Consider the following 12158-nt stretch of genomic DNA (forward strand, 5'->3'; position numbering starts at 1 on the left):
ATTTGGAACTGCTTTATATAAATCTTATTGACCATGAGTGTCAAACACATTCTAGTCTAGGAGCTGCATACGGCCCAGTTTCATCTTGAGTGAGCTGAACAGGTAAAATAGGAACAAATACTAATGAAAATTACTCCAATCTCAACATAGTCAATTTTAATAATGTCATGCACAGAATACAGTGAAATATCTCCTCCAGCTGTTGCATTATGCATGTCTTTGCAAACTCACCTTAACAGCATTGCTTTACAGCTTTGAGGCTAATGCTCCTTTGCTAGATTTCATGGCGGCATCGTTAATATCTCAGCTCAGGTCTCAGTGTTGTGTCCGCTGCTCTTGATACATTTTTTCCCCCCCCAGATCAATATTGCTTTGAAATGTTCACTATTTGTTTGGTGGTTTGCAGGCCAGATTAGCTTGCATGAGCTTCATGTTTGACACCCTCCCACTGGCGAAATACAATGCATTTCTCTACTGTGTGCTCATTAACATCTTATTTGCAAGCCTGTTTTTGCTTGTGGTTGCTGTAGCCACAGGCGCAGGAACTGGGAGGGACGGTGGGGGGTGGGGGTGGCATTGTCCTACCCCAATCTTGGAGACCCCCCCCCCCCAATAATCATAACTGCAGAGGAGAAAGAAAATTGATGTTGACATTTTTAGCTCGCGTTCTTTTATTTTGACGGTGAGGCACAGCGTCCAGTCAGAGCCCCACCCCCTCCCTCAGTGGCAGCAGCAGAGTGTTTCAGGGGGAGGAAACTATTTTGTTCAACACTGAACCAAATAGTTTGTCATCTTATTTCAGTATAGCACAGAAGAAAAGGCTGAAAATGCAGTCAGTTTGTTTTGTTGTTGTTTTTTTTAACACAAGGAGAACACCTCATCACTCCAACATTTATCAACACGTATGACTTCATATTAGATATTAAGCATAAAATGTCTCATCAGGAGAAGGATAGAACATAGAGGAGTGAAGCAATGGAAGGTGGAGAAACTGAGGAAGCTCAATTCAGGTCTTATATTGATAAGTGAAATGTGGATTACGTCCTAATACTTTAGAAACATCAACTATTTTATGATGAGATGAACTGTAATCCATCCAGAGAAGAGACAGGAAAGGAGGTGGAGCTTCAGGGTGTGAGGTAAAATTAAGAAAAACATATTGATTATAATACATCCAGAAAGGAGAAAGGTTGAGGACTTATGTCAAGCTGATTTTTATTTAATGATACATTTTCAATAATAGTTTAATTCATAATTGGACCAGTCTCTGCTCCAATTATCTTTCAGTGTGAAATTGTACAAACTTTAGTAATATATATATATATATATATATATATATATATATACACACACACATACTTTTCTAGTTGGCATGGTAAATCATATTATCAGCGATGATGGTTTTATCGAAGCTGCATCAGAGTGAAAAAACTCAATGAATTCAAATGAACCAAATCGGAGAAACTTTGAAAATACTTTTCTATTTCAGGGAACCTCAGACTTTATTGGCTCGTGAAACAGAGCCCAGAATGCAGCGGGGTCCACCGCAGAGACAAACGAGCAGAAATATCCACAAAGTCATGTTGGATATGTGAGGAGGAAACTGCACGAGACAGAGGAGCCCCACCCAACGCTTCAGAGCGACCAGCTCCACAAAGAGTACAGGAACATACAGAGTGACTTCTGCTGCACCACCAGTCAGAAAGTGCTGCTTCCAACACGGCCATGATGTCTACACACCTGTGAGGATGTGGAGGGGAAGCAGATTCCTTCTTCTTTCAGGGACTTGATGGTGGCTCCGACCAGGCTGAGCTGTGGATCCTTCTGGAAGTTGTCGGCCCACTCCACCATCATAGCTTTCAGTGTATCACACACTTTAGGATGAGCCTACATCAAACCAGTAAACACAAGAAGCTCAGGTTTATCAAAGAGAAAACACAAGAGATGATCTGTTAAAGATTTATAGCTGTTTTGTGATTTTCATCGATGCAACGTACTATTCAAATAGAATCAACTATAAAATACATTTAATGTATTTCAAGCAACAAATCTGAATCTCATTATCTGCGTGAGTGCTGGTGTTTGTCATAAATCACATTATCACAACACTAAACAACATCTGCATATCGAATGCTCACCTAATGTAAGGCAAGGCAAGGAAAGGCAAATATACTGTATAGAGCACCATTCAAACATAGGGCAATTCATAGTGCTTTACAAAGAAATTAAAGAAATACAGAAAGATTTTACAAAGACATAACACATTAATCAAAGAAACACATTAAAGCTTAAAAAAAATGCATTAAAAAAATGAAGAAAAATAAGAATTAAGAAAAGGAAAATTAAAGCTGCAAGCTGCATTGGCCAGGACCTCGCCCCCTGGCCTGTCGGGGTCGGCCCAATCACGGCCTCTGGCCCCTTTAAATGTTATCTACCTGAAAATAGAATTAAAGTCATAATTTTTAAATGTCCTTAATTCTATTGCCAGTCTTGATGAGCATGCCATGTGAGTTTTTGAGCGTGTGTCATGGTCAAATTTGGCCTCAAAGACTGCAAAAAACCCCAATAAGGAACACTACAGGAACAAGAGGTAAAAATTGTTCTATAATAACCTTTAAATTTACACTTCAAAGTTTTTCTTTCTTGTGGTCACAGTGTATGCAATAAAATCGTCTGCATTTTTACAAGATCAAACAGTTACTGCAAATGAAGTCAATTGTAATGAAATATTCTGGTGCAAAATACAATGAAATGTCAAAATAAAACCAGTATAAATCCTCTATAACCTCCTTGCTTGGTGAGACCAGATTGGAGCCTCGGTCTCTGCTGTGAAGGGAACATCAAACTTAAGTACGTGTGACGTCAAACTCGTCATCCACCCTGTGCGCGAGGCTCTGACCCTCTGCTGGGATTTTTGGGATCGTTGTATTACGTGATGGAACGAGCACGGAAGTGAAACCGGAGTGCAGTATGGAGGCAATCATGTATCACAAGCGGCCCGAATATTCTCATAATGTGGTCCAGCCCAAGTACTTTGGCCATTTCAGTGTCGCTTAGCGACAGTAAAAGCTGTCCATTGTCCTCGTCAGGCAGTTTGTCGCTCTTTAAGGTGTGTTAACAGTCAAATTTGTGTCGCTGCACATGCAGTGACGTGCTGCCCAGGACAGGGTGTCGTTCTTACCGGGTTGCTCCTCAGAGGTTCAACTGTTGTCAAAAAAAATGTGGGGGCGCACAGAGCGGTGAGGTCTGCGTGAGCAGAGCCGCACGGATGGGCATGGCGGCTAAAATGATGTAATTCGGCTGCACGGTGCCGTGCAGAGCTCCGGACGGCTCAAGAATAATAGCCGACATGTGCGTGTGTGCGTGTGCCACTCACTCCTTCCGTCTCAGCAGTCAGCTATAAGAATGATCCCAGCCGATGCACTCCTCACGATCGAGAACCGTTTAAAATAAAGCGAAAAGGAGCCCCTCATTCAAAGCATAAGACATGTAGTTTCATCAATATTTGAGCTCAAAGCTGCATGGAGGAGGCAGTGGGATTCGGAACTTCGACGGCTAATAAAATTTTTTTTTTTTTTTTTTTTTTTAAAACCCGTAAAGTTCGATTAGTCAAAAAAGTGAACAGACAGACTGAGCAGAAGAGTGTCCTCTATCATCGATACGATTCGCTCTCAGAAAAGATAGCGTTTAAGTTGCGGCGAGGAGGCGGGATTCAGCGTTCGGAAAATTTGATGGCTGATAAAAACAAAACTGCTGGATGACTGAAAATGATATTCTAGATGATTGAGGAGGAGAGTCTCCTCTATCACTAAATAATATTTTGAAGCCGATAAGATATTCGTGCTCAGAGTAACTGGCGTTTGCAAATCTTATTTTGAAAGGCAAATTGCAGACTTCCTCTCGGATTTAGGTTTGGGGTATTGGACTGGCAGGTCTTCAGGGAGGCAGCCACATACGAGGGAGAGGTGGACCTGGAGGAATACGCCTCCTCTGTCCTCGGCTTCATCTCCAAGTGTGCTGATGACGTCTCCACCACCAAGACAATCGCCTGCTACCCGAACCAGAAACCCTGGCTGAACGCTGAGGTGAAAACCTTACTGAAGGCTAGGGATGCTGCATTCAGGGCAGGAGAGGCACCAGCACTCAGAGAGGCAAGGAAAGAGCTGAATGCAGGCATCGCGAGGGCCAAAGCCACATACTCCCAAAAGATTGAGGGTCACTTCACCACCAACGACCCACGGCGCATGTGGAAGGGCATCAAGTGCATCACAGACTACAACACCAGGAATGCACAATGCCCAAGTGACCCCTCCCTGCCAGACACACTCAACAATTTCTACGCCCGCTTCGACGACCCGGACACCCCCCCCCAGCACTAGACTCACACCACCGCCTGGTGACACACCCCTACTTCCCCTGAGGAAGACCCTACAGGGAATTAACCCCCGCAAAGCTGCTGGCCCGGATAACATCCCGGGGCGGGTACTGAAGGACTGTGCACACCAGCTGTCCGAGGTGCTGGCAGACATCTTCAACACCTCACTCTCACTGTCATCTGTCCCCACCTGCCTAAAGACTGCCACAATTGTCCCCGTCCCCAAATGCTCCACAGTGACAGGCCTAAACGACTACCGGCCGGTCGCCCTAACCCCGGTAGTTATGAAGTGCTTCGAGAGGCTGGTCATGACTCAGATCAAGGACTCCATCGACGTCACTGTGGACCCCCACCAATTCGCATATAGGAAAAACCGCTCCACTGATGACGCCATCTCATCGGTGGTCCACACAACCCTCACCCATCTGGAGAGCAAAAACTCCTACGTCCGTCTGCTCTTCCTGGACTTCTCCTCAGCCTTCAACACCATCATCCCGCAGACCCTGGTGCAGAAGCTCCACTCCCTGGGACTGAGCCCCACACTGGGGAACTGGATCCTGGACTTCCTGACCAACAGACCACAAACTGTCAGGATCAACGACACCGTCTCCTCCCCCATCATCCTCAGCACCGGCTCACCTCAGGGCTGTGTGCTGAGCCCCCTCCTGTTCACTCTGCTGACATATGACTGCACGGCAATACACCCCAGCTGTCATATAGTGAAGTTTGCGGACGACACAGCAGTAGTGGGACGCATCACAAACAACGATGAGTCCAAATACAGAGAGGAGGTGGAACACCTGATGCAGTGGTGCAGTGGAAACAACCTCTGCATCAACGGGGAAAAGACCAAGGAGATGGTGGTGGACTTCAGGAGGGTCAGGTGCCCCCCCCCCGCTCCCCTGCACATCGGAGGAGCAGCTGTGGAAGTGGTTTCCAGCTACAAGTACCTGGGGGTACACTTGTCCAAGGACCTCACCTGGAACGCCAACACTTCCCGTCTGGTCAAGAAGGCCCACCAACGTCTCTACTTCCTCAGGAAGCTGCGGAAAGCAGGTCTGGGAAGCTCCGTCCTGAGGAGCTTCTACCACTGTGCGGTGGAGAGCGTCCTCTGCAGCTGCATCACTGTGTGGCATGGCGGATGCACCGCCGCTGAGAGGAAGGCTCTGCAGAGGGTGGTAAAGGCCGCTCAGAGGACTGTCGGGAGCGGCTTCCCCACCACCTCGGACCTCTACACAGCACGATGCAGGGGGAGGGCTCTCCGCATCATGAAGGACTCCACCCACCCAGCACATGGACTGTTTCAGCCCCTCCCCTCAGGAAAGCAGCTGAGGAGCATTCGGAGCAAAACCACCAGGCTCAGGAACAGCTTCTTCCTTGAAGCTGTGAGACTTGTGAACTCGAGCCATGTTCCGTAGACTCCCTCATCTTCCTGCACTACAAACACTTTACACTTTACATTCACCACCACTTCCTCACTTTATCCCTTGTATATATTTTTACGCTCCTGTTATATATATTTTTATTACTTGGCTTACCGGGACCTGAGTCCAAATTTCGTATCTTTTTCTGATATGACAATAAAGAATCCTTGAATCCTTGAGTCCTTGGCATGTGATTTAGGATTTAGATTTAGACTAACAATTGACTTTTGGTTTGATCTCGCTGCAACATTCCTGCAGGCCGTGGTCGCCGTTTTGGTTTTTCTAGGAGGCCCTAGAGACATTTTAGCACTCTGGGGATTAAGTTTTACATGTCCTTAATTTTATTGCCAGTCTTGATGAGCGTGCCAAATTTTGGTGAGTTTTTGAGTGGGTCAAATTTGGCCCCAAAGCCACTCCAGGCTGCAAAAAAAACAAGAAACACTACAGGAATAGGGTCCTGGCCTCCAAGCCCAGGCTTCCTTTGGAGGCCTCAGCATTTCTGCTTGGTCCCTAATAAATAAGGTAAGAGATTTATTCAGATAAATTTAATAAAGTAAGTAAAATCTATTGTTTATTCGGAAGCCTACGCAAATAAGAATGTCTTAATATCACAGACCTCGTGCAAAGGTCAAATCCAGATGAATTGGGGTGGTGGAGGACTGAATGATGTTTACTTACCCTGCCCAGCACACCTCGTACTTCATTGGCAAACTCCCTAGAGCAGATTTCCAAGTGGAATATTTTGCCACAGTTCGACACACAAGCACCGAGTAGCTGAAAGAGGTCAGAGTGAAGGCTCAGAGGTTACATTATTATGACATATTAACATTCTGTGCTCTCTCCTCTCTGTGGAATGATGTACAGTTCCCACCTCCAATGCTGATTGCTGTTTTGACTTTCGAAAACCCAGGATTAAGTGTGACCAGTTTAAGAGAAAATGAGTGAATGTAGACACCTAAAAATAGCAGGAGCCATGTGACAGCTTTTGGTTATGATGACTCACAGTTGAAGTCTCCGACTGTTCATGAGATTTATATCCTCTGAGTAGGAAGACTTCAGTGGGCCTGAATGGCTTTTTCATAAAAATGAAAATCGTTTCTAATTATGGGCAGCAAATACTGGGCAGCGAAATTTGAAATTTGCATCCTTCCATTTAGAGAATGATGCTTTGAAACGAGTTGCTGTTGATAAAAGAGACACACACAACATGTGGTCTTCTCCATTTCATCCATACATGTATTCTGACTCTTGAATTTTGTTTTGCTGCCTTGTGAATCGCATTAAAAGTGGACTATTGTCGATTACATTTCAATTTTGGTTTAATTTCTTCTCTTTTCCTTTGTAAGTTATTCTAACTTAATCAAATTAAAGTATCAAGCTCACATTGAGCGCTTGCATGGAAACATGAGGCACTTTGTGGTTGACTCTTCTCATAATGGATCTCAAACAGTCCTTTGGTCTGTAACAGAAGAAAACAACACAATTTGTTGCTACTTTAGTATTGAAATATCAACAAACACAGTATTGCAAAAAAAAATTTTTTAAGTCACTCTTTTAAATTTTATTGAACGTTATTGTGGCTTAAATGTGTGTGTAATGAAATGATTCAGATGAGATTATTGTAGCTTACCCATTAGATGCTGTTCCAATCTTATCACAGATGTCCATAATGAGCCCCCAGTCATCTGTTGTGTTGGTTTCATTGGTTGCTTTCTCTGGGAATATGTGAAAACAGTATATATCATCAATTGGAGCACATCTTTGCTTTGTGCCCTCAGCGAGCATAAAAGGCACAGTAGACAATCACTTCACTAACTGTGAATTTAGCAAGAGTGTCTGGCTGCAGAACCTCCACTCTCAGACTCCCTCCACTGTCAGACAGGAAGTGCTCATTCCAAATAAAATGTGACAATTCAAAATAAAAATGGGACAGAATGAAATGCCGAAATGCTCGTGGAAAATTCAGAATGCGTTAATTAGTCAACAATGCAACATTAAAAGCTACTTTCTTGAATGTTCTACAGCATACCGTATTTGCTTTTTTATCTATATAGCATGTGTAGCCTGAGCATGTATGCCAATAATTGACTGTATATTATACTATTTATGAATGTATAATATATGATCATTTATGGCCACAAATGATCGTATAATATAAAATTGTCAGGACTGGAGCCGTAACAATTGTATATTATAATAACAACCAGCTATGCATTTTCCATCAGCGTTTTGGGAGCAGAGCCAAGCTGCACGCCGCCCTGCTCTTTCTCTGGGTCGGGAAACACCAGACCGATAGCAGCTGTGAGCACCGGGAACACCGGGAAGCTGCTGTTCATTAAATACACTTTATCCGGGAGGCGTTTCCTTGTGGATGCCGGAGCACAGAAGAGCATCATCCCCACCTCCTTCACCGACGTCTTGAGTGGCGGAAAAGGGCCCTGGATGCTGCGAACGGGACTCCCATCCGCACCTTTAGCACCAGGTTTGTAACTGTTGCTTTCAATGGCCGTCATTTTGGATGGGATTTTTGCATGCCCTCGCAGGCTGGATGTAGCTAAGCTGGCAATTGCTAAGGAGGAGCTTGCCACTATGGAGAGACTTAGTATCGTGTGTATGAAGCCCTGAGGGGCAGAAAGTCCAAGCAAGACATGGACTGGTCTGCAGAAAGGATCCTAGCTTTTGAGAAGGCCAAGGTTGCGCTCTCCAACATCGCCATGCTTGCACACCCATCTTCAACAGCACCGGTAGCGTTCACCACCGATGCCTCGGACTACGCAGTGGGGGCGGTATGTGAACAGTGGGTGGCGGGTGGCGGGAGCCTTGCAACCTCTGGCGTTCTTCAGTAAACAACTACGTGACAATGAGAGGAAACACAGCACGTTTGACAGAGAACTCTTGGCTCTTTTCCTCGCCATCCGTCATTTTAGGTTTCTGTTGGAAGGCCGGCAGTTTACTGCTTTTGTGAACCATAAGCCCATCACCGTCGCCATGTCCAAGATGTCGGAGCCATGGTCTGGGCGGCAGCAGAACCACCTCTTGGCCATTTCAGAGTTCACCACAGACAATCAGCATGTGGCCGGTAAAAACAATGCTATGGCTGACTGCCTCTCCCGGACACACGTGAACTCTGTGCACCTTGGAGTGGACAATGCTGCCATAGCCAGCAACCAGCTGACTAACTCCAACATACAGGCCTTTAGGACAGCTGCCACAGGTTTACGGCTGCAGGACGTGGTCTTCCAGGACAGCGGGACCACACTCCTCTGTGATGTGTCTACAGGGCAGCATTACCCTATGGTACCTACTGGCTGGCGACGGAAGATTTTTGATGCTGGTCATGCCTTACCGCATCCAGGTGTGAGACCATCAGTGAAGCTGGTGGGGGCAAAGTTCGTCTGGTCGGGCCTCAGGTAGGACATCAGGAACTGGGTGGCCTACTGTGTGGTGTGTCAGCGGTCCAAGGTACGCCGTCCATCACACCAAGGCCCCCCGGAGCCATTCCTTGTTCCCGAGAGGAGGTTCGATCACGTGCACCTGGACTTGGTGGGTCCACTCCCTCCTTCCCTCCCAAAGCTTCACCCACCTCCTAACCATGGTGGATAGGACCACTTGGTGGCCGGAGGTGGTTCCTCTGGCATCAACGACATCTGCGGAGGTAGCACAAGCCTTCATATCCATCTGGGTGGCCCAGTTTGGTACGCCATTGGATGTCTTTGGACAGAGGCTCCCAGTTCACCTCGAAGCTGTGGACAGAGGTGGCTAAAGGCCTGGGGGTGCAGCTACACCGAACAACGGCTTTCAACCCTCAAGCCAATGGACTGTGCAAGCATTTCCATCGCATGATGAAGGCCACCCTCTGAGCCACGCTCACGAACAGCAACTGGGTCGACCGGCTGCCGTGGGTCAATTTGGGCCTGCGTTCAGCCCCGAAGGAGGATCTCCACTCGTTGTCTGCAGACCTGGTGTTTGGTCAGCCCTTGTGGGTCCCTGGAGAGTTCCTGCCAGAATCATCTGAATCCTGGTTGATTACAGCGAGGTGGCCAGTCTTCAAGGAGGCGACCCACAGGTTCGACCCAGTTCCAGCACATCACTGCCTTGCCCGGTCCTATGTCCCAAAGAACCTTATGGCAGCTGAGTATGTATTCATACGGCACGACGCTCACCGTTCTCCACTTCAGCTGCCGTATGACGGCCCATTTCAAGTCCTGGAGGCGGGGCCGAAGAACTTTGAGGTGGACATGGGAGGTAAACAGGTCCGGGTTTCAATGGACCAGCTGAAACCTGCCCATGTCGTGCCAGAGCAGCCAGTGGAGGTGGCACAACGAGACGTGGACGCCCCCCCAAAGCAGTCAGTTGCCACTGGGTTCCCAGCACCTGCCTTGGCCCCGGTGCCGGTATCTGCACCTACTCTGGTGGTGGTGCAACACAGCTGTTATGGTCGGGTGAGCAGACCTCCCAAATGCGACGACAGAAAAAAAAAATAATTTTGTTTTGGAATTTTTCCTACATAAAATGGAGTCCAACCTCCAGGAATTTGTTTCAGTGGGGCCCCCAAAGAGGTGCTCTTTTCGCACATCTTGCGCAAAGAGGTGCTCTGTACTTCTCTTTTTTTTTTACTACACTATCTATATGTGCTATTTGTTGGAAATAATATACTTTTCATTTAATCAACTTGTTTCTAGAATATCAATTCTCAAAGTGGTGGACCTGCACTTTAACAAAACCCAGACTTATGTTAGACGTTTATTAATTAATTAATTAATTAATGTTTTCATTATTTTGCTGATCTTGGAGTCTTTTATTTTAAATATTGTCTCTGTGTGTTGAGTGGACATTAATTATGTGGTTCGCGTACTGGGAGGTTCTGCAATCACTGAACGAGCGATGGTCGCTGAACGTACAGTGGTCGCCGAACGTACAGTGGTCATTGAAGGTACAGTGATCGCCGAACATATGGTGGTCGCCAAACGCATTGTAGCGGCTGAACATACACTGGTTCAGTCAGGGCTCTTCCCGACAAGCATTGAACAATTTGGTGAACACGTCTTTACACGAATGACGTTTAAACACAATTAAAGAGCTGTTTTGGCCCTCTTGCTCAAGCTCAAATATGCACAGCGCCCCCCCCCAGTGTATTAGAAGCACAATCAGAAGAACGAGTTGCCTCTGACGTCACTCTCTTGCTCCGTTTGGAAATGATAAGTTAAACTGAATTGAATTTTGACCAAAATGAATTTGTCACAATTTGCTGGGTTGTCTTTTGAAAATCAAATCTTAATCATCATTTTCTTTCCACACAACAAGCAGCCATGTCAAAGAAATTGAAAATGCAGTTTGGATGATTGATGATTAATTTCTATTTAGTCAAAAAAATATGTTTAATCTGAAAATGAAAAAGCATTTGCTACATTTCAAATAGAATTTTGAGCCACATTACTTCCATAATATATAAAAATAAGCGTGTCCACATTCTCTCCGTCACATGCCAAAAGAAACTAGCGATATAGTCAATATGAACATGAACAGTTTTGTGTTGTTGTGTTGACTTATAGATCGTTCTAATCTATTTTTTGTAAGACATAAACTGTATTGATCACTCTCCCCACCCAGAATACGAGACAACAATAGGACAAAGTGACTAATTCCGGAGGATCAACTGGAAAATAGAAATGTTGGAACAATGGAGTCATTTTAGATCAGCTGATCTCGTTTTCAAACCAGTTAAGACCCCAAACTTATTTGCCAAGCAGTCGCCTATTTGTCGCACTCAACTGTCTATCCAGCTCATTAAAATATGCTGACAGCCTGTCGGATTCGGAGCCGAGTTAAGAAAGTGCGCGGAACTTGGTTTTGTTGTGATGAAATAAAACATCGTAATGAAGTAAATAAATCAGGCTTAGCTAACGTTAGCTTGACACTGCTGCTGGTTTGATCTCTGAAAAAAAAGCTAAAGAAACGTGAGTTTACTCACCGACATCTTGGTCAAACGGATTCTGGGTGAACAAAGGCATGTTAACGGTTAAAAAAACTGTCAGATTTCGACGAAAAGTGAAGTACGTGTGTTCTACAGACGAAAGCTAAACAAATATCACTTCCGCGTCCATCAAACCGGAAACGTAGCTTTCCGCTGTGATGCCTGAGCAAAATAACTTATTTAAGGCTCTTGTGTACACTGTGATTGAAAAGCTGACATCTAGTGGACAAAATGTGTAACGTAGCTCTTCCTGCAGTGCATACCCTACTTTTAAATACACTCTGTAGAGTCTACATTGTTTGCTTTGTGAATGTTTAAAGCCTGCTTGTTTAGAACCACACACTAAGGTTTTTGTTCCACAGGTTATCATGAAAAGTGTTTAATT

The 12158-nt window shown here is 45.4% G+C and overlaps 1 protein-coding gene across 1 annotated transcript in view; it reads right to left on the reverse strand.

The window, feature by feature from the left end:
• Nucleotides 1–11908, reverse strand: part of stam2 (signal transducing adaptor molecule (SH3 domain and ITAM motif) 2) — a gene marked incomplete at its 3' end in the record, with an annotated part of 35298 nt that extends 23390 nt beyond the window's left edge. The window contains 5 exon segments of the mRNA XM_080498356.1: nt 1741–1887; nt 6478–6573; nt 7183–7258; nt 7430–7514; nt 11771–11908. Coding sequence (XP_080354482.1) covers nt 1741–1887; nt 6478–6573; nt 7183–7258; nt 7430–7514; nt 11771–11810 — 444 coding nt within the window. The 5' untranslated portion in view covers nt 11811–11908.
• Nucleotides 11909–12158: the final 250 nt, after the last annotated feature.

The sequence above is a fragment of the Blennius ocellaris genome, assembly GCF_963422515.1.
Source record: "Blennius ocellaris genome assembly, chromosome: 6".
In the NCBI taxonomy this organism is placed as follows: domain Eukaryota; kingdom Metazoa; phylum Chordata; class Actinopteri; order Blenniiformes; family Blenniidae; genus Blennius; species Blennius ocellaris.